Below are 22319 nucleotides of genomic sequence, written 5' to 3'. Positions count from 1 at the left end.
TTGATAAATAGTAGGCCAAGTCATGCAACAATTGGGAGTGATTACACAGTCAAATACTTGGCATGTAAAGATATTTTTTTTTTCTATCATTATTTACTTTGTCACTGTCTCCCGCGTTAGCGAGATAGCGCAAGGAAACAGATGAAAGAATGGCCCAACCCACCCACATACACATGTATATGCATACACTTCCACACACGCAAATATGCATATTAATACATCTCAACGTATACATATATATACACACACAGTATATTTATTTATTCATTTTGCTTTGTCACTGTCTCCCTCGTTAGCGAGGTAGCACAAGGAAACAGACGAAAGAATGACCCAACCCACCCACATACACATGTATATACATACACGTCCACACTGCAAATATACATACCTATACATCTCAATGTATACATATATATACACACACACAGACATACACATATATACACATGTACATAATTCATACTGTCTGCCTTTATTCATTCCCATTGCCACTCCGCCACACATGAAATACCCCCCACCCCCCCACCCCCCGCATGTGCGCAAGGTAGCGCTAGGAAAAGACAACAAACGCCTCATTCCTTCACACTCAGTCTCTAGCTGTCATGTATAATGCACTGGAACCACAGCTCCCTTTCCACATCCAGGCCCCACAGAACTTTCCATGGTTTACCCCAGACGCTTCCATTGACAGCACGTCGACCCCGGTATACCACATCGTTCCAGTTCACTCTATTCCTTGCATGCCTTTCACCCTCCTGCATGCTCAGGCCCCAATCATTCAAAATCTTTTTCACTCCATCTTTCCACCTCCAATTTGGTCTCCCACTTCTTCTCGTTCCCTCCACCTCTGACACATATGTCCTCTTGGTCAATCTTTCCTCTCTCATTGTCTCTATGTGACGAAACCATTTCAAAACTCCCTCTTCTACTCTCTCAACCACACACTTTTTATTACCACACATCTTTCTTACCCTATTATTACTTACTCGATCAAACCACCTCACACCACATATTGTCCTCAAACATCTCATTTCCAGCACATCTCCTCTACACAGCTCTATCTATAGCCCACGCCTCGCAACCATATAACATTGTTGGAACCACTATTCCTTCAAACATACCCATTTATGCTTTCCAAGATAATGTTCTCGACTTCCACACATTCTTCAACGCTCCCAGAACTTTCGCCCCCTCCCCCACCGTATGATTTACTTCCGCTTCCATGGTTCCATCCGCTGCCAAATCCACTCCCAGATATCTAAAACACTTCACTTACTCCAGTTTTTCGTCATTCAAACTTACCTCCCAGTTGACATGACCCTCAACCCTACTGTACCTAATAACCTTGCTTTTATTCACTTTTATTCTCAGCTTTCTTCTTTCACACACTTTACCAAACTCAGTCACCAGTTTCTGCAGTTTCTCACTCGAATCAGCCACCAACACTGTATCATCAGGGAACAACAACTGACTCGCTTCCCAAGCTCTCTAATCCACAACAGCCTGCATACTTGCCCCTCTTTCCAAAACTCTTGCGTTCATCTCCCTAACAACCCCATCCATAAACAAATTAAACAACCATGAAGACATCACACACTCCTGCCACAAACGAACATATACTGAGAACCAATCACTTTCCTCTCTTCCTACATGTACACATGCCTTACATCCTCGATAAAAACTTTTCACTGTTTCTAACAACTTGCCCCCCACACCATATATTTTTAATACCTTCCACAGAGCATCTCTATCAACTCTATCATATGCCTTCTCCAGATCCATAAATACTACATACAAATCCATTTGCTTTTCTAAGTATTTCTCACATACATTCTTCAAAGCAAACACCTGATCCACACATCCTCTGCCACTTCTGAAACCACACTGCTCTTCCCCGATCTGGTGCTTTGTACATGCCTTCACCCTCTCAATCAATACCCTCCCATACAATTTCCCAAGAATACTCAGCAAACTTATACCTCTGTAATTTGAGCACTCACTCTTATCCCCTTTGCCTTTGTATAATGGCACTATGCAAGCATTCCTCCAATCCTCTGGCACCTCACCATGAGTCATACATACATTACATAACCTTACCAACCAGTCAACAATACAGTCACCCCCTTTTTTTAATAAATTCATAACCTTACCAATCAGTCAACAATACAGCCACCCCCTTTTTTAATAAATTCTACTGCAATACCATCCAAACCCACTGCCTTGCCAGCTTTCATCTTCCGCAAAGCTTTTACTACCTCTTCTCTGTTTACCAAATCATTCTCCTTAACCCTCTCACTTTGCACACCACCCCGACCAAAACACCGTATATCTGCCACTCTATCATCAAACACATTCAACAAACCTTCAATATACTCACTTCATCTCCTTCTCACATCACCACTTCTTGTTATCACCTCCCCATTAGCCCCTTCACTGATGTTCCCATTTGTTCCCATGTTTTACGCACTTTATTTACCTCCTTCCAGAACATCTTTTTATTCTCCCTAGAATTTGATGATACTCTCTCACCCAACTCTCATTTGCCCTCTTTTTCACCTCTTGCACCATTCTCTTGACCTCTTGCCTCTTTCTTTTATACACCTTCCTGTCATTCGCACTACTTCCCTGCAGAAATCGTCCAAACGCCTCTCTCTTCTCTTTCACTAATAATCTTACTTCTTCATCCCACCACTCACTACCCTTTCTAATCTGCCTACCTCTCACCTTTATCATGCCACAAGCATCTTTTGCACAATCCATCACTGCTTCCCTAAATACATCCCATTCCTCCCTCATTCCCCTTACGTCATTTGCTCTCACCTTTTTCCATTCTACACTCAATCTCTCCTGGTACTTCCTCACACAGGTCTCCTTTCGAAGCTCACTTACTCTCACCACTCTCTTCACCCCAATATTCTCTCTTCTTTTCTGTTTGAGAACATGTAATATACTTTCATGTGGAAAGTAGTTATTGTGACCAAAAGAAAGGACTTTGTGTTAAATATTGTAGGGTTGGTAATGTATGTGTCATGCTCTTTATATCAACATCTTTACTTGGATTGATAAATATTGGTGATAAGTTCTTGATTACACTTATGAATGACATTCCTTGAGGTAATTTTATCACATAGATTTAAGTCATCATGACTTAAAAGAGGTTCTACTGCTTTGCAGGTCATATGTTCTGGTGAAATGAAAAGCATAGCTGAATTAGTAATGGAGCTAGAAAGAATGACCAAAGTGCGGGAGGAACTCACACAGGAAGTATCAAACCTTTCTGCTCAGCTGGAGCAAGAAAGGTCTAAAGTCAATCATCTTACCCTTGAACTTAAAAAATCACATGTAAGTGGCTTATCCTTGATAGTTTCATATGATTTTAGTTTGATTAATATCTCATCTTACACATTTTGTTTGGTTCATATCCTTAGAGATTACTGTTTGTTTATGATTTGATATAATCATACCTATTGTTCACTTATCATGAGGGCCTTTTAATAGGGAAGATAATGCAGTGATCATTAGGCTGGCTATGTTAGAATGTCAGGCATATATGAAGGTTTATGGTGTTCTCATTCTGGGAGGAATGTTTTGAGATGAGATAACCTTTTACAAATGTTTATACATAGTGCCATTTGTTATATGCCATTTCTGTGGGGATGTGACATCAGTCCAGTACTCAGGTCAGATTTATTATTTTTTTCTTATACATTCATGAGAGACCAGAGTGTCCATCCTGATATCTCTGAAACCTTTTGAGTTCCTCCAACCTCCCATTTTCGTAGACATCTTGAATTTCACAGTTTCTTCTTTGGTTACCAGTATGGTTTTTAGTAAAGCAAGATTCACTGGTGATGGCTTTTTGCTGTGTTACAGGAAAGGCTTTGTTATCCAGCATGTATTAGAGATAGGCAATGTCCAGCATTAGAATGTGCTGGTTACAGATGTTATTTTCCTGAACACCATTTACCTTCTTATAATAATGACAGTTTTAAGCATTAGTAAGGTTGGAAAAAATAAACTGCATAAACCCATCAGCATAAGACCCGAAACAGGTGTATTTTCAGCTCATTTTACTTTGAACACTTTATTTGGTGTAGTGTCTAATTGCTCTATGGTAATTCAGGTTGAGCACCCTAATCCAAAAAACTGAAATTGAAATGCTCCAAAATCCTAAACTTTTTGAGTGGTGACATGATGTTACAGGTGGAAAATTCCATATCTGACCTCACTTACCCATGCTGAGCTCTGACGCTCTGTTGGCACCAGTATGTTACAAACCTTCATCACCAACTGACCTGCATGCATTCTTCTGTGTTTTCTGCTTATTCTTTGCCGTGTGTATAAGTGTAAGAAAAATGATTGCTTATCAGTAGCATATAAATTCAGATATCCCTGGGGATAGGGGATTAAGAATACTTCCCACGTATTCCCTGCGTGTCGTAGAAGGCGACTAAAAGGGGAGGGAGCGGGAGGCTGGAAATCCTCCCCTCTCGTTTTTTTTTAATTTTCCAAACGAAGGAACAGAGGAGGGCCAGGTGAGGATATTTCCACAAAGGCCCAGTCCTCTGTTCTTAACGCTACCTCGCTAATGCGGGAAATGGCGAATAGCTTAAAAGAAAAGAAAAAGATAAATTCAGAGTATGGAATGGTGATGCCAAACGAACATAGATTGTCCACATGGGCAGCTGACGTTGACAGCTTAGCTTTCCATTGGTTCAGTGTTACAGAAACTTTGTTTTATATGCAAAATCTTTTGAAAATATTATATACTTTACCTTCAGGCTATGTGTATAAGTTGTTCATGAAACATAAATGGATTTTGTGTTTAGACTTGGATCCCATCCCCAAGATATCTCATTATCTGTTATCCATCATGACACATGTGGAAAACAGGATGGTATGGAAACAAACAGGTTAGAGCTGAGACATACTTCAATGTGTCAACTGTTCAACGGTCTTCCTCAGATGTTGATTCCAGCATTCGTCTGGACTGTGTTCCCAGCAAGTGATGGTCACCTGGTCAAATGCCTTGGCATGTCACTCTCTGATTGGATCGCTTGTCCTGCTGCCTCCACCCGTTCACAGCAATCTCTGCTGCTTGACATGACGAGCAGATCAACCCATACCTTGTGTTAATGTTGTTCCTAACCTCTTCCTCTAGGTGAGCTCTCACACTATCACAAGATGGTTTGTCATTTGCCTGTAGTTGCTTTGGCATTGACTGTTTAGTGACAGTGTGAGAGCTTACCTAGAGGAAGGGATTAAGAACAACATTAACACAAGATCTGGCTTCATCTGCTGGTCACGTCAGGCAATGGGGATCGCTGTGAACTAGGGAGGTAGGAGGACAAGCGCTCCAATCAGAGAGTGACACGCCAAGGTGTTCAACCAGGTGACCATCACTTGCTGGGGAACAGTCCTCAGAAATGCAGGAATCAGTATCTCCTGAGGAAGACTGTTGAATGGTTGAAATGTTGAGGTATGTCTTAGCTCTAACCTGTTCCTCTCTATACCATCCTGTTTTCCACATATCGCATTATGTATATGTAAAATCCGAAGAAAATCCGAAATCTGAAATACTTCTGGTCCCAGGCATTTCGGATAAGGGACACTCAACCTGTTTAGGTTTTAGTATATTATTTTGCTTAGCAAAAGCTTTTTTATTTTGACTCAGCATGATAGTATCTTATGGAATTGGTTACCACAGTAGGCATTTTGTGTTGAAAGATATTAGAATTCCAGATACAGTAGCTTTCTGGTTAGTGAAAGCCTGATGTTAAAGCATTTACTGTACTGTTGTTGAGTTATACTTTTTGAGAGACAAAAGAGTTTTATGTCTTGGTAATTGATGTCTCAGAAGCATTTGATGGAGTATAGCATAGGAGTCTGGTCTCTTTGGGCTTTCCTTCCCCATTCTCTTCTATCAACCTTCCTGTGTGGTTGGTCCAGTTTTATTGTTGATTGGTTAACCTCTCCTTTCCCTGTCTTTGGTAGTGTCCTTAAAGGTTCAGTCCTGTCTCCTGCCCTTTTTCTTCTTTTTATGAGTGACCTTTCTGCAGCATATAATCCAGTCTTATTATGTTGTTGATGGCTCAACTCTGTATTTCTTAAATTCTTTCAAGTCCACTCCATCTTCCTTTGTTTAATGTGCATTTTGTCATTGTTACTCCTTTAAACTTGGATTTGGGTTGAATTTAACAGAGTGGCAAATTTAACCAAATTAAGTGTAAGAGCCCTAGAACCCATTTTCTATTTAATTCTTTAAAAATTCCCTTCAATTTTTTTCATCTATTTTGATGGTTTGATGATTTCTCATAATATATTCATACTTGATATCACTTTAGATGTGTAATGTATCTTAAAACCCCCACATTGCACAAATAGTCAAACCTGCCTAAAAAGATTGGAAGTCTTTTTCAGATGCCAAAAATTCTTACTTCTTGAGCAGTTACACAGTTATGCAAGGGAATGATATGTCCATGTATTGAGGGAAGGTTCTTGCTTTGTGTACATAATTATGGAATCTAAACCAGTCTAGTTTCTTACCATTCTTCACTTGACATGGCATTCATTTTCTTTACGTTGCATTGATGATTCTCTTTCCTTCTTCTACTGATATTTCTGTGGTTTCTACTCCTGAGAGCTTGTTGCTTGTATGCCTTTACCGTAAGGTAGACGATACAGTACTTAGAACCAATCTGTCACATAATCATTGTGGCCTTTTACAACATGAGAATGGGTTTCTGCAATGTCCTTTTCATTTTCTGTTCTGCTGCGCAACAGAACTTTACCTTATCATGTGTTTCTTAACAATTGCAACTTTTTCATTTCTAAAAAGCAAGCTTTCTACTTCCTTAGAAATTCATGGGCTATTGATTCGTTTTTTCTCTATTTCTTTGGTATTTTGTATGTTTTATTAAAGGACTGTTCTTTATAAATTTTTCTTTCCATGGTTAAAATGGCCCCAATTTTTATCCTGTTTAAAAGACAAGTTTTCCATCAGTAACTTTTAATTTTTTTGTTTTCTTCTTTATCTTTTGCCTGCTTTTGATGAGATGAGGTTTGCTGTAACTGCTTGGAGCTTTTAACATAGAAAGGAAAAAGATGTAGCTTTTTTACAAATGGTGTACACCAACTAATGGTCTGGAGTCCATTTTATATACTTCAGTCATCAGTCATACTTTTTTATTTTTCATAAATCTTTGCATTTGTTTGCCATTTCCCTCTTAGTGAGGTAGCACCAAAAACAGATGAATAGTAGCCTCAGTATCTCATTCACTTTCTAGCTGTCATATATAATGCAATGAAATCTATCCACAGCCAAGCCATACAGACCTTTCCTAGGTTTCCACTGACCACTTCATATACCCTGGTTGACAGCACGTCACTCCCTGTATACAGGGAGTGACGTGCTTGCCTCACATCCTCCTGCCTGTTCAGGTCTCATTTACTCAAAGTATCTTTCATTCCAGTTTTCCCCATATCTTTGTTCCCTCCATTTACAACACATATATGCTCTTAGTCATTCCCTCATCACTCATCCTCTTCTTGTACAGCTCCCATGGATCCAGAGGTGAAAAAGATGGCAAATGAGAGTTGGGGTGAGAGAGTACCATTAAATTTTAGGGAGAATAAAAAGATGTTTTGGAAGGAGGTGAATAAAGTGCGTAAGACAAGGGAACAAATGGGAACTTCAGTGAAGGGGGCTAATGGGGAGTTGATAACAAGTAGTGGTGATGTGAGGAGATGGAGTGAGTATTTTGAAGGTTTGTTGAATGTGTTTGATGATAGAGTGGCAGATATAGGGTGTTTTGGTCGAGGTGGTGTGCAAAGTGAGAGGGTTAGGGAAAATGATTTGGTAAAGAGAGAAGAGGTAGTAAAAGCTTTGTGGAAGATGAAAGCCGGCAAGGCAGCGGGTTTGGATGGTATTGCAGTGGAATTTATTAAAAAAGGGGGTGACTGTATTGTTGACTGGTTGGTAAGGTTATTTAATGTATGTATGATTCATGGTGAGGTGCCTGAAGATTGGCAGAATACTTGCATAGTGCCATTGTACAAAGGCAAAGGGTACAAAGGTCAGTGCTCAAATTACACAGGTATAAGTTTGTTGAGTATTCCTGGGAAATTATATCGGAGGGTATTGATTGAGAGGGTGAAGGCATGTACAGAGCATCAGATTAGGGAAGAGCAGTGTGGTTTCAGAAGTGGTAGAGGATGTGTGGATCAGGTGTTTGCTTTGAAGAATGTATGTGAGAAATACGAAGAAAAGCAAATGGATTTGTATGTAGCATTTATGGATCTGGAGAAGGCATATGATAGAGTTGACAGAAATGCTCTGTGGAAGGTATTAAGAATATATGGTGTTGGAGGCAAGTTGTTAGAAGCAGTGAAAAGTTTTTATCGGGGATGTAAGGCATGTGTATGTGTAGGAAGAGAGGAAAGTGATTGGTTCTCGGTGAATGTAGGTTTGCGGCAGGGGTGTGTGATGTCTACATGGTGGTTTAATTTCTTTACGGATGGGGTTGTTAGGGAGGTGAATGCAAGAGTTTTGAAAAGAGGGGCAAGTATGCAGTCTGTTGTGGATGAGAGACCTTGGGAAGTGAGTCAGTTGTTGTTCGCTGACGATACAGCACTGGTGGCTGATTCGTGTGAGAAACTGCAGAAGCTGGTGATTGACTTTGGTAAAGTGTGTGAAAGAAGAAAGTTGAGAGTAAATATGAATAAGAGCAAGGTTATTAGGTACAGTAGGGTTGAGGGTCAAGTCAATTGGGAGGTAAGTTTGAATGGAGAAAAACTGGAGGAAGTGAAGTGCTTTAGATATCTGGGAGTGGATTTGGCAGCGGATGGAACCATGGAAGCGGAAGTGAATCATGGGGTGGGGGAGGGGGTGAAAATTCTGGGAGGCTTGAAGAACATGTGGAAGTCAAGAACACTTTCTCGGAAAGCAAAAATGGGTATGTTTGAAGGAATAGTGGTTCCAACACTGTTGTATGGTTGCGTGGCATGGGCTATAGATAGAGTTGTGTGGAGGAGGGTGGATGTGCTGGAAATGATTTGTTTGAGGACAATATGTGGTGTGAGTTGGTTTGATCGAGTAAGTAATAATAGGGTAAGAGAGATGTGTGGTAATAAAAAGAGTGTGGTTGAGAGAGCAGAAGAGGGTGTTTTGAAATGGTTTGGTCACATGGAGAGAATGAGTGAGGAAAGACTGACCAAGAGGATATATGTGTCAGAGGTGGAGGGAACGAGGAGAAGTGGGAGACCAAATTGGAGGTGGAAAGGTGGAGTGAAAAAGGTTTTGAGTGATCGGAGATTGAACATACGGGAGGGTGAAAGGCGTGCAAGGAATAGAGTGGATTGGAACAATGTGGTATACCGGGGTCGACGTGCTGTCATGGATTGAACCAGGGCATGTGAAGCGTCTGGGGTAAACCATGGAAAGTTCTGTGGGGCCTGGATGTGGAAAGGGAGCTGTGGTTTCTGTGCATTATTACATGACAGCTAGAGACTGAGTGTGAATGAATGGGGCCTTTGTTGTCGCACACCTGAGGGGGGAGAGGGTTGTTATTTCATGTGTGGTGAGGTGGCGATGGGAATGAATAAAGGCAGACAGTATGAATTATGTACATGTGTATATATGTATATGCCTGTGTGTGTATATATGCATACTGGAAAGGATCACAATTTTGTGCGTGATCGAGATATTCCTATGAGTCCACGGGGAAAATGAAACACGAAAAGTTCCCAAGTGCACTTTCGTGTAATAATCACATCATCAGGGGAGACACAAGAGAGAAATATAACAGTCAGTTGATATACATCGAAGAGACGAAGCTAGGATGCCATTTGGTAAACATGTGACATTGGACAGTCACATGTTTACCAAATGGCGTCCTAGCTTCGTCTCTTCGATGTATATCAACTGACTGTTTATTTCTCTCTTGTGTCTCCCCTGATGATGTGATTATTACACGAAAGTGTACTTGGGAACTTTTCGTGTTTCATTTTCCCCGTGGACTCATAGGAATATATGCATACGTTGAGATGTATAGGTATGTATATTTGTGTGTGTGGACGTGTATGTATATACATGTGTATGTGGGTGGATTGGGCCATTCTTTCATCTGTTTCCTTGCGCTACCTCGCTAATTCGGGAGACAGTGACAAAGCAAATAGAAAAAAAAAGTATTTACTGTATTTATTTTGCTTTGTCGCTGTCTCCTGTGTTAGTGAGGTAGCGCAAGGAAACAGACGAAAGAATGGCCCAACCCACCCACATACACATGTATATACATACACGTCAACACACGCAAATATACATACCCATACATCTCAACGTATACATATATATATACACACACAGACATATACATATATACACATATATATAATTCATATTGTCTGCCTTTATTCATTCCCATCGCCACCCCACCACACATGAAATAACAACCCCCTCCCCCCAAATGTGCGCGAGGTAGCGCTAGGAAAAGACAACAAAGGCCACATTTGTTCACACTCAGTCTCTAGCTGTCATGTAATAATGCACCGAAACCACAGCTCCCTTTCCACATCCAGGCCCCACAGAACTTTCCATGGTTTACCTCAGACGCTGCACTTGCCCTGGTTCAATCCACTGACAGCACGTCGACCCCGGTATACCACATCATTCCAATTCACTCTATTCCATGCACGCCTTTCACCCTCCTGCATGTTAAGGCCCCAATCACTCAAAATCTTTTTCACTCGATCTTTCCACCTCCAATTTGGTCTCCCACTTTTCTCGTTCCCTCCACCTCTGACACATATATCCTCTTGATCAATCTTTCCTCACTCATTCTCTCCATGTGACCAAACCATTTCAAAACACCCTCCTCTGCTCTCTCAACCACACTCTTTTTATTACCACACATCTCTCTTACCCTATCATTACTTACTCGATCAAACCATCTCACACCACATATTGTCCTCAAACATCTCATTCCCAAGCTCTCTCATCCACAACAGACTGCATGCCTGCCCTTCTTTCCAAAACTCTTGCATTCACCTCCCTAACAACTCCATCCATAAACAAATTAAACAACCGTGGAGACATCACACACCCCTGTCGCAAACCTACATTCACTGAGAACCAACCACTTTCCTCTCTTCCTACACGTACACATGCCTTACATTCTCAATAAAAACTTTTCACTGCTTCTAACAACTTGCCTCCCACACCATATATTCGTAATACCTTCCACAGAGCATCTCTATCAACTCTATCATATGCCTTCTCCAGATCCATAAATGCTTTTCTAAGTATTTCTCACATACATTCTTCAAAGCAAACACCTGATCCACACATCCTCTACCACTTATGAAACCACAGAAGATATTTTCTAGCATCATAGATATTTGTAAGGTATTCACATTGTGACATTACATCTCTATATAAAAGTGAAATACATGACTTAAGTGTTGAATTTGTATTTCAGGGTAGAAAAAAGCAAAATGCTGAAGCTTCTAACAAGGACTAAAGGGAAAGTTTTGGAAGTACAGTTGTTTTTATATTGCTTTAGATAATTATATCAATTCCACTTTTCTGATGTATATTAAGAATTCTCTCTACACATATGAATATCCTGAGGAGTGTATCAGAAACATTAAGAAACTTAGTAAATATATGGTTGAGTACAAATAAGTATTAGAACATTCGATTAGTTCGTATGGGATTAATTCAATAAAATGTATATTTTATGAGGAAAATTGATAAACCGTGGTATTCTACAAACCCTTTTTTCAGTATTCACATAAGAGAAGCAGATGATAATCAAATTTTTGTAATGTTTTTTGTGTACTTTAGTGAACACCAAATATGTTATGAATGTGTTATAAATTGGTTGTTAAACTTCATGATTATCCAGACATTAAATATCTTTACTAGCTGTGGATTTCCCTTCTTACTGAACTCTCTGAAAATGTTGTTGCACTTATGACACACTGGTGTGGATCTGTTATGCCTTAGCTTATCTGTAATGTTGTATATATTCTCCCAAGAAAATACTTTTATACTTTATGTTTTCTTATTCTACTGTAGACAGCAGTCAGTTTCAGGATTATTTTTTTAGATAGTATTGGTATGTGAAACCATATTACAGACAGCCTTGAATGGGAAGAAAAGTAGTTTTGCTATTTTCTCAAATTTGTTTTAGTGGCTATTAAAGTTATCAAAAACTTACTCTTTTGTAAAACGTGAAGCTGAAAGAGCTATTTTCTGTCATTTCTCCCTTCAACTTTCATTCCTTTGTTTCATGAAATAACTCTCTTAGCCAGATTTATGATGTGTTATTGGAGCAACATCAGCAGTAATTTTGAATTCTTGTTGATTATACAATTTACAGCATCATATATATTTTTTTATCTTTTATACTTTGTTGCTGTCTCCCATGTTAGCGAGATAGTGCAAGGAAACAGACAAAAGAATGGCCCAACCCATCCACATACACATGTATATACATACATGCCCACATGCACATATATATACCTATACATTTTAACGTATACATACATATACATACACAGACATATACACATATACACGTTTAGATATGCATACTTTTTGCCTTCATCATTTCCCGTTGCCACCCCTGCCACACATGAAATGGCACCCCCTCCTCCATGTGCGTTTGCAAGGTAGCGCTAGGAAAAGACAACAAAGACCACATTCGTTCACACTCAGTCTCTAGGTGAGGTGTGTAATGTACCGAAACCATAGCTCCCTTTCTACAGCTAGGCCCCCCCAAAACTTTCCATGGTTTATCCCAGACGCTTCACATGCCCTGATTCAATCCATTGACAGCATGTCGACCTTGGTATACCACATCGTTCCAATTCACTCTATTCCTTGCACACCTCTCACCCTCATGTATGTTCAGGCCCCGATTGCTCAAAATCTTTTTCACTCCATCCTTCCACCTCCAATTTGGTCTCCCACTTCTCGTTCCCTCCACCTCTGACACACACATCCTCTTTGTCAATCTTTCCTCACTCATTCTCTCCATGTGACCAAACCATTTCAGTACACCCTTTTCTGCTCTCCCTACCACACTCTTTTTATTACCAAACATCTCTCTAACCCTTTCATTACTTAATCAAACCACCTCACACCATATATTGTCCACAAACATCTCATTTCCAACACACCCACCCTCCTCCGCACAACCCTATCTATAGCCCACGCCTCGCAACCATATAACATTGTTGGAACCACTATTCCTTCAAACATACCCATTTTTGCTTCCCAAGATAATGCTCTCGCCTTCCACGCATTCTTCAACACTCCCAGAACCTTTGCCCCCTCCCTCACCCTGTGACTCATTTTCGCTTCCATGGTTCCATCCGCTGCCAAATCCACTTCCAGATATCTAAAACACTTCACTTCCTCCAATTTTTCTCCATTCAAACTTACATCCCAATTTACTTGTCTCTCAACCCAACTGAACTTAATAACCTTGCACTTTTTCACATTTACTCTCAACTTTCTCCTTTCACACACTTTTCCAAACTGTCACCAACCTCTCCAGTTTCTCACTTGAATCAGCCATCAGAGCTGTATCATCGGCGAACAACAACTTGTCCCTCAACCCTATTGTACCAGATAACATTGCTCTTATTCACATTTACTCTCAGCTTTCTTCTTTCACACACCTTACTAAACTCAGTCACCAGTGAGTCACAGGGTGCGAAGGTTCTGGGAGTGTTGAAGAATGTGTGGAAGTCAAGAATATTATCTCGGAGCAAAAATGGGTATGTTTGAAGGAATAGTGGTTGCAACAATGTTATATGGTTGGGAGACATGGGCTATAGATAGGGTCATGTGGAGGAAGGTGGATGTGTTGGAAATGAAATGTTTGAGGACAATATGTGGTGTAAGGTGGTTTGATCGAATAAGTAATGAAAGGGTAAGAGAGATGTATGGTGATAAAAAGTGAGGTTGAGAGAGCAAAAGAGGGTGTGTTGAAAAGCTTTGGTCACATGGAGAGAATGAGTGAGGAAAGATTGACAAAGAGGATATATGTGTTAGAGGTAGAGGGAATGAGGAGAAGTGGGAGACCAAATTGGTGGTGGAAGGATGGAGTGAAAAAGACTTTGAGCGATAGGGGCCTGAACATACAGGAAAAGTGAAAGGCATGCAAGGAATAAAGTGAATTGGAACTACGTGGTATACTGGGATTGACGTGCTGTCAATGGATTGAACCATAGCATGTGAAGCGTCTGGGGTAAACCATGGAAAGTTTTGTGGGACCTGGATGTGGAAAGGGAGCTGTGATTTCGGTGCATCCTTCCATCCTTCCACCTCCAGTTTGGTCTCCCACTTCTTGTTCCCTCCATCTCTGACACATATATTATCTTTGTCAATCTTTCCCCACTCATTCTCTCCATATGTCCAAACCATTTCAAAACACTCTCTTCTGCTCTCTCAACCATACTCTTTATTTCCACACATCTCTCTTCCCCTTACATTACTTACTTGATCAAACCACCTCACACCACATATGAACCTCAAACATTTCATTTCTAACACATCTACCTTCTTCCATACAACCCTATCTGTAGCCCATGTCTCGCAACCATGTAACTTTGTTAGAACTACTGTTCCTTCAGACATACTCATTTTTGCTCCGAGATAATGGTCTTCCCTCCCACACCCTCTTCATCGCTCTAAGAACCTTCTCCTTTTCCTCACCCTGTGGCTCACTTCCACTTCCATGGTTCCATTTGATGCTAAGTCCACTCCCAGATATCTAAAACACTTCATCTCCTCCAATTTTTTTGCATTTAAACTTACTTCCCAATTAACTTGTCCCTCAACCCTACTGAAACTAGTAACCTTGCTCTTTTTCACATTTACTCTCAACTTTCTCCTTTCACACACTTTTCCAAACTCAGTCACCAACCTCTCCAGTTTCTCACTCGAATCAGCCATCAGAGCTGTATCATCAGTGAACAACAACTGACTCACTTCCAGGCCCTCTCCATAGACTGCATACTCGCCCCTCTCTCCAAAACCCTGTAGCAGTTACCTCCCTAACCACCCCATCCATAAACAACTTAAACAACCATGGAGACATCACAGACCCCTGCCACAGACTGACCTTCACTAGTAACCAATCACTCTCCTCTCTTCCTACTCGTACACATGCCTTACATCCTTGACAAAAACTTTTTACTGCTTCTAGCAGCTTTCCTCCTCCACCTTATACTCTTAAGACCTTCTACAAAGCATCTTTATCAGCCCTATTATATGCCTTTTCGAGATCCATAAATGCTACATACAGATCCATCTGTTTTTCTAAATATTTCTCTCACATTCTTCAAAGCAAATACCTGATCCACACATCCTCTACCTCTTCTAAAACCACACTGCTTCTCCCAGCCTGACACTGTATACATGCCTTCATCCTCTCAATCACCCTCTTAATTGCTGTTTCCTGCATCTGTGAGGTAGTAGCGCCAGGAAAGACAAAGAAATACCCATCCATTCATATACACACATATATACATACATGCACAGACACATCAACATATACACATACATGTACAAACACAGACATATACATATATACACATGTGCCTATTAGTATTCACTTGCCTTCAACCAGTTCTGGCACCACCCCGCCTGACAGGAAACAGCATTGCCTCCCCCTGTGTTGGGAAGGTAGCTCTAGGAAAAGAAAAAAGAAAAAGGCCACATTCGCTAACATTCATTCTCTAGCTGTCATGTGTAATGCACCAAAACCACCGCTCCCTATCCACATCCAGGCACCACAGACCTTTCCATGGTTTACCCATGAAGTTTCACATGCCCCGTTTGAGTCCATTGACAGCATGTCAACCCCAGAACACCACATTGTTCCAATTCACTTTATGCCCCTTGCACACCTCTCACCCTCCTGCATGTTCAGGCCCCAATTGCTCAAATTTTTTCACTCCATCCTTCCACCATCTGTTTGGTCTTCTGCTTCTCCTTGTTTCCTCCGCCTCTTTATCAGCTTTTCCTCACTCATTCTCTTCATAAGTCCAAACCATTTCAACACACTCTATTCTGCTCTCCCAACAACACTGTTTGTTATCACACATCTCTCTTATCATTACATTACTTACTCATCAAGCCACCTTGCACCACATATTATCCTCAGACATTTCATTTCCAACACATCCACCCTCCTCCGTACCACCCTATCTACAGCCCATGCCTCACAACTATATAATATTGTTGGAACTACTATTCATTCAAATGTTCCCATTTTTGCTTTCCAAGATAACGTTCTCTCTTTCCACACATTCTTCATTGTTCCCAGAACCTTCGCTGTCTCCCCCACTGTATGACTCACTTCCGCTTCCATGGTTCCATTCGCTGCAAAGTCCATTTCCAGATATCTAAAACATTTTACTTCCACCATTCCAACTTGCATCCCAACTTGTTCCTCAACCCCACTGAACCTAATAACCTTGTTCTTATTCATATTTACTCTTAACTTTCTCCTTTCACACACTTTTCCAAACTCAGTCACCAACTTCTCTTTCTCACTCAAATCAGCCATCAGTGCTGTATCATAGATGAACAACAGTTGACTCACTTCCTAGGCCCTCTCATCTCCAACAGAGTGCATTCTCGTCTTTCTCTCCAGAACTCTTGCATTTACCTCCCTAACCACCCCAGCCACAAACAAATTAACAACCATGGTGACATCATACACCCCTGCCGCATACTGACCTTCACTGGGAACCAATCACTCTCCTCTCTTTCTACTTATACACATGCCTTACACCCTTTATGAAGATTTCTTACTGCTTCTAGCAGCTTACCTCCCTCACCATATGTCATTAAGACCTTTCACAAAGCATCTCTATTATCAACCCTATCATATGCCTTATCCAGATCCATGAATGCTATGTACAAATCCATCTGTTTTTCTAAGTATTTCTCACATTTATTTTTAAACCCATTATCCACACATCCTCCACCACTTCTAAAACCACTTTGCTCCTCCCTAGTCTGATGTTCTGTACATGCCCTCGTCCTCTCATTCATCACCCTCCATTATAATTTTCTGGGAATACTGAACAAACTTATGCCTTTGTAGTCTGAACACTCACCTTTATCCTCTTTACCTTTGTATAGTGGCTCCATACAAACATTCTGCCAATCCTCAGGCACTTCATCATGATCCGTACATACATGAGTATCCTTACTAACCAATCAACAACAGAGCCACCTCTTTTCTTCATAGATTCAGCTACAGTACCATCCAAACCTGCTGCCTTACCGGTTTTCATCTTCCACAAGGCTTTCACCACCTCTTCTCTCTTCACCGAACCACTCTCCATTACTCTCTAACTTTGCACACCACCCTGGCCAAAATACTTTATATCTGCCACTCAGTTACCAAAAATATTCAACAGGCCTTCAAAATACTCACTCTATCTCCTCACTTCACCACTACCTGTAATCACTTACCCCCTTGCCCCCTTTACTGATGTTCCCATTTGTTCTCTTGTCTTACGTATGTTATTTACCTCCTCCCAAAACATCTTTTTATTCTCCTTAAAGTTTAATGATACTCCTTCACCCCAACTCTCATTTGCCTCTTCTTCAACCCTTGCACTTTCATCTTGACCTCCTGCTGCTTTCTCCTATACATCTCCCAGTCATTTTCACTCCTTCCTTGCAAGTGTTGTGCAGACTCCTCTCTTTTATCTTTCACTAACAAATTTCCTTCATCCCATCACTCACTACCCTTTCTAATCTGCCCACCTCCCACCTTTCTCATGCCATATGCATTTCTTGTGCATGCCATCACTGTTTCCCTAAATACATCCCATTCCTCACCCACTCTCCTAATGTCATTTGCTCTCACCTTTTGCCATTCTACACTCAATCTCTCTTGGTATTTCCTCACACAAAGCTCTTTCCCAGCTCACTTACTCTCTTCTCCTAGACATTCTGTCTTCTTTTTTGTAAACCTCTACAAATCTTCACCTTCGCCTCCACAAGATATTAATCAGACATCCCACCAGATGCCTCTCTCAGCACATTAACATCCAAGTCTGTCTTATTACACGCCTTGCCTATCAATCAAAATGTAATCTAATAATACCCTGTAATCTAATTATACCCTTTGGCCATTTCTCCCACTCACATATGTGTACTTGTGTATATCTCTTTTTAAACCAGGTATTCCCAATCACCAGTCTTTTTTCAGCACACAAATCCACAAGCTCTTCACCATTTCCATTCATAACACTGAATACCCCTTGTACACCAACTATACCCTCAACTGTCACATTACTCACCTTCACCTTTAATTTACCCATTTTGCTTGTTGAGTCATGTTTAGAACAAGTTGAAGATTTCCAGTCAGAATATCCAAAGTCTAAAAACATCCAAAATCCATAGGTTTATGCATTTAAGATTTAAAGATTTAACTCTGAATTCTAGGCAGTAGTACTCTATACTTTTGTTTATTTTGTGGTTTTCCCCTTGTTCTGCCCACATACTTGTTTTCAAGAAGCATCCAACCCCAAGCCCTTCATCTGTATAATCACAAAACACTGAATTAATCTACATTACACTTGTTCGAAGAAGACACAAGGAGGAATCTTGAGTAAACACAAGTGGTTTTCTGAATATTTTATTGACATATATAAGAATAATAATTAAAAACTGCAAAACCCCATTGGTAAAATGTGCATATACTGTATAATCTAAAAAAAAATAAAAACCTGAAGAGTGCTGGGTTCTAAGGAATTTAGACTGTAGATCATCTACCTGTATTATTGTAATCAAGATGGGATTTGTTTGGGTTTACCAAAAATATTTCATTTTTAATCATATGACTGTACCAAAGTGTGTACTGGATTATCCTTGGGTTATTTTTATACTTGCAAATCTCTTGACTAATGTTTCCAGGTTCCACCTGTCGGTGGTAACTCCATAAGCAGGCAGTCACCAGACAGAAAGGAATGCAGTGTTATCGAGAACATTCCCATCCAAAAGGAGCTTACCTTACTCTGCTTCTGTGTGGAGTGCAATCTTAAAATAGCAGGAGTCTTTATCAAAGGGGTCCTTGGGTGGTAGCATAACTAACTTCATAACATCTTTTAATGTTATTTTATTTCTCATCATAGGAAGTCATATGGTATTTTACAGTAAATGTTTGAAATTATCTGTATGTAATTGAATCCTGGTTAGCAATGGTGTTAAGTTTCTGGAGATCTGTTAGTCAGGCAGTAAGTTGTAACATGAGTAATTGAAACACTTGATAAGGGGGTAATGTGACAAAGTAAAAAATTTCCCCATCAAACTTTTATTTAAAGTATGGACTACACCTGAAACAACTTACTGATGAGATACTGAGAGAGTTCTCATTTAAGCAAGATTTGGTGGGTTTCTTGAAATAGTGCAGAGATGAGAACCATATAATTGAGAATAAGAATGTATATTTACATGTTAATGGTGGGCATAGATTCCACAGCAAAACACAAAGTCGATAAACTAAGGAGGTGAATAGTGTTAGAACAAGTGAATAGATGAGTGCATCTGTGCAGAGAGCAGATGGGAAAGTGGTAACAGGTGAAGATTTATGATAATCGAGTTGCAGTGACATATTAGTGATAATATAAATAAATACTAAAGATATACATCTCATAATAGGGGAGAAAGAATACTACAAATGTATCTCCATTGTGACACAAATTGACCAAGATGATTGGAACTTTGAGGTTAGAAAGTCTTCTCTCCTGTATTATCTTTTCTAAAGTTAAGAAATGAAGGAGCAAGATAAGGATTTTTCCTCAAAGACATAATTAAAATAACTTGTTTGTATGAGTAAAATCGTGCATATAGACTTGTATGTGGGAACATTTATGTCTACACTTTTTTTCTATACACAATAGTATAAACATTTTCTATTTCAACTCTAATTCAGACTGAATGCTGAAGTTACAGCTGCTCACTCTACTGTAACTTTAGGGAAAACTACATTTCAGTTGTCTCAGATGTTGGAAGGACTAATGGAGGAATACTTTCCCTTGTATTATGGACATGTGATGTTGCCTGATTGTGAAGGTAGAACGAATTCAGTTAATCAGTTGATTTTTTAGCTTTCATGAATATAGGAAAATAGTGCATTGTTATGCTTCCTTTTCAAGGTAGCAAATGGTATAAACATAGGAATATGAAGAGATCTATATTACTTGTGAATGGTTTCTATTATTTTTAACATAAAGTAATATTTATCCAGGATATTGTAATTCAAAGGATTCAGTATTTGAAAGTAATTAAGATTAATCTGCTATCTGCTAATACCTGTGATACTTGATTTGTAAGACAAAATAGGTTTTTGCTGTTTATCCATAGGGTTGAATAAATTTAATCAGTTGTTTTATCTTATTTCTTACCAGCAATAAATTATACTTTATACATGTCATGTAGAAACCAGATGTGTCCAAATAAGGATTTAGTTCCTGAGCTTGTGATGTTGCCCCACAATGAAAGAAAAATATACTATATGTATGTACTTTACTTCCCAAAGATCCCCTTCTATAGGGCTCTTGTGGCACTGAGAAAGCTGGTTACTTCCACTGGGCAGGACCATAGGTCAATATGTGTGTGGTGATGTTGTGTACATGAACTGTGTGAGGTGAACACAAGATAATTGGGAAGTAGGTTTAGTGTCCTCAGTATGGAAGTTGCATCTTGGGCATGATGGATCTTGTTGTATGAACCAATGTTTGTAATGGAGAATTATTTAGTGTCTAGAATGTAGACAAGAATAGCATGGCTCACACAGAGACATTGGTTTATTTCTGGTGGAGTAGAGCTTAAGGCTATTTGGGAGAACAGTTGTTTAGTGTTTACTGAGGCATCACTGTATTTATTTATATTTCTGATGCCCTTTCCCTCCAGGAAGGGGCATCATGGCAAAAGAGTCTCCATGACGTGTGAACTCTAGTGCTGCTTCTGTCTATTACCCCTATCATAGGAGGAGGCATAACTGTACTGTGTTTTTTGACAGTGATCATGTTTGTTGGAGAGGGAGTTATTTGTGTAATAGTTTGCTGAAAAGTGAATCAGGTAATTGTGTTTTTGCATCTACTTGATGGTTGTTGGTTGGTTATGGGGTGGTTTCAGTGGTAGAGAGGTTGTGTTGTGAAGATTCATATGCTGAGCATATTGAAATGAGGTTGTTTTGGAAATATTTTTTGTTTCTTTGTGTGGGTGCTGGATGTTTGCAGATGTTAGGCAGCCAGTGAGTGTTCTAAGAGGCTTGTTTGGTATAATTTGAATCTTTGTTATATTTGCTTTTGACCTCCCTTACTGCTCCATCCATAAACAAATTAAATAACTATGGAGACATCACACACCCCTACCACAGACTGACCTTCACTGGGAACCAGTCACTCTTTCTTCCTATTCGTACACATGACTTACATCGATGATAAAAACATTTCACTGCTTTTAGCAGCTTACCTCCCACACTGTATACTCTTAAGACCTTCCACAAAGCTTCTCTATCAACCCTATCATATGCCTTCTCCAGATCCATAAATGCCACATACAAATCCATCTGTTTTTCTAAATATTTCTCTCACATTCTTTAAAGCAAACGCCTGATCCACACACCTCTACCACTTGTGAAACCACACTGCTCTTCCCCAATCTGATGCTCTGTATATGCCTTTACCCTCTCAATCAATACCCTTCCATACAATTTCCCAGGAATACTCAACAAACTTATGCCTCTGTAGTTTGAACACTCACCTTTATCCCCTTTGTCTTTCTACAATGGCACTATACATGCATTCTGCCAATCCTCTTGCACTTCACAGTGGTCCATACATACACTGAATATACTTACCAACCAATCAACAACACAATTCACCCCCTTTCTCAATAAATTCAACTGCAATACCATCAAAACCCACCGCCTTGCCGGACTTCATCTTCCACCTGGCTTTCACCACCTCTTCTCTCTTAACCAAACCATTCTCCACCCCGACCAAAACACCCTACATCTGCCACTCTATCATCAAACACTTTCAACAAACCTTCAAAATACTCATGCCATCTTCTCACTTCATCACTACCTGTTATCATTTCCCCCCTTGCCCCTTCACCGATGTTCCCATTTGTTCTCTTGTCTTTCACACATTATTTAGCTCCTTCCAAAACATCTTTTTATTCTCCCTAAAGTTTAATTATACTCTCTCAATCCAACTCTCATTTGCCACTCTAATCTGGCGCTCTGTGATCCTGCAACTCTCATGGTCTGGCA

General features: G+C 40.0%; 1 protein-coding gene across 2 annotated transcripts in view; it reads left to right on the top strand.

Annotated features, from left to right (window-relative positions):
• Positions 1-11922, top strand: part of LOC139760436 (G kinase-anchoring protein 1-like) — a 42289-nt gene extending 30367 nt beyond the window's left edge. The window contains exons 6-7 of one of the 2 annotated variants that reach the window (XM_071683677.1): positions 3175-3342; positions 11475-11922. In XM_071683677.1, coding sequence (XP_071539778.1) covers positions 3175-3342; positions 11475-11516 — 210 coding nt within the window. In that variant the 3' untranslated portion in view covers positions 11517-11922. Of the gene's footprint in view, positions 1-3174; positions 3343-4123; positions 4166-11474 lie in introns of those variants that run through there. The other variant, XM_071683681.1, reaches the window with a different exon arrangement.
• The last annotated feature ends 10397 nt before the right edge of the window (positions 11923-22319 follow it).

The sequence above is a fragment of the Panulirus ornatus genome, chromosome 3 (genome assembly GCF_036320965.1).
Source record: "Panulirus ornatus isolate Po-2019 chromosome 3, ASM3632096v1, whole genome shotgun sequence".
Taxonomy (NCBI): Eukaryota; Metazoa; Arthropoda; class Malacostraca; order Decapoda; family Palinuridae; genus Panulirus; species Panulirus ornatus.
This window is presented reverse-complemented; position numbering and strand designations above follow the sequence as displayed.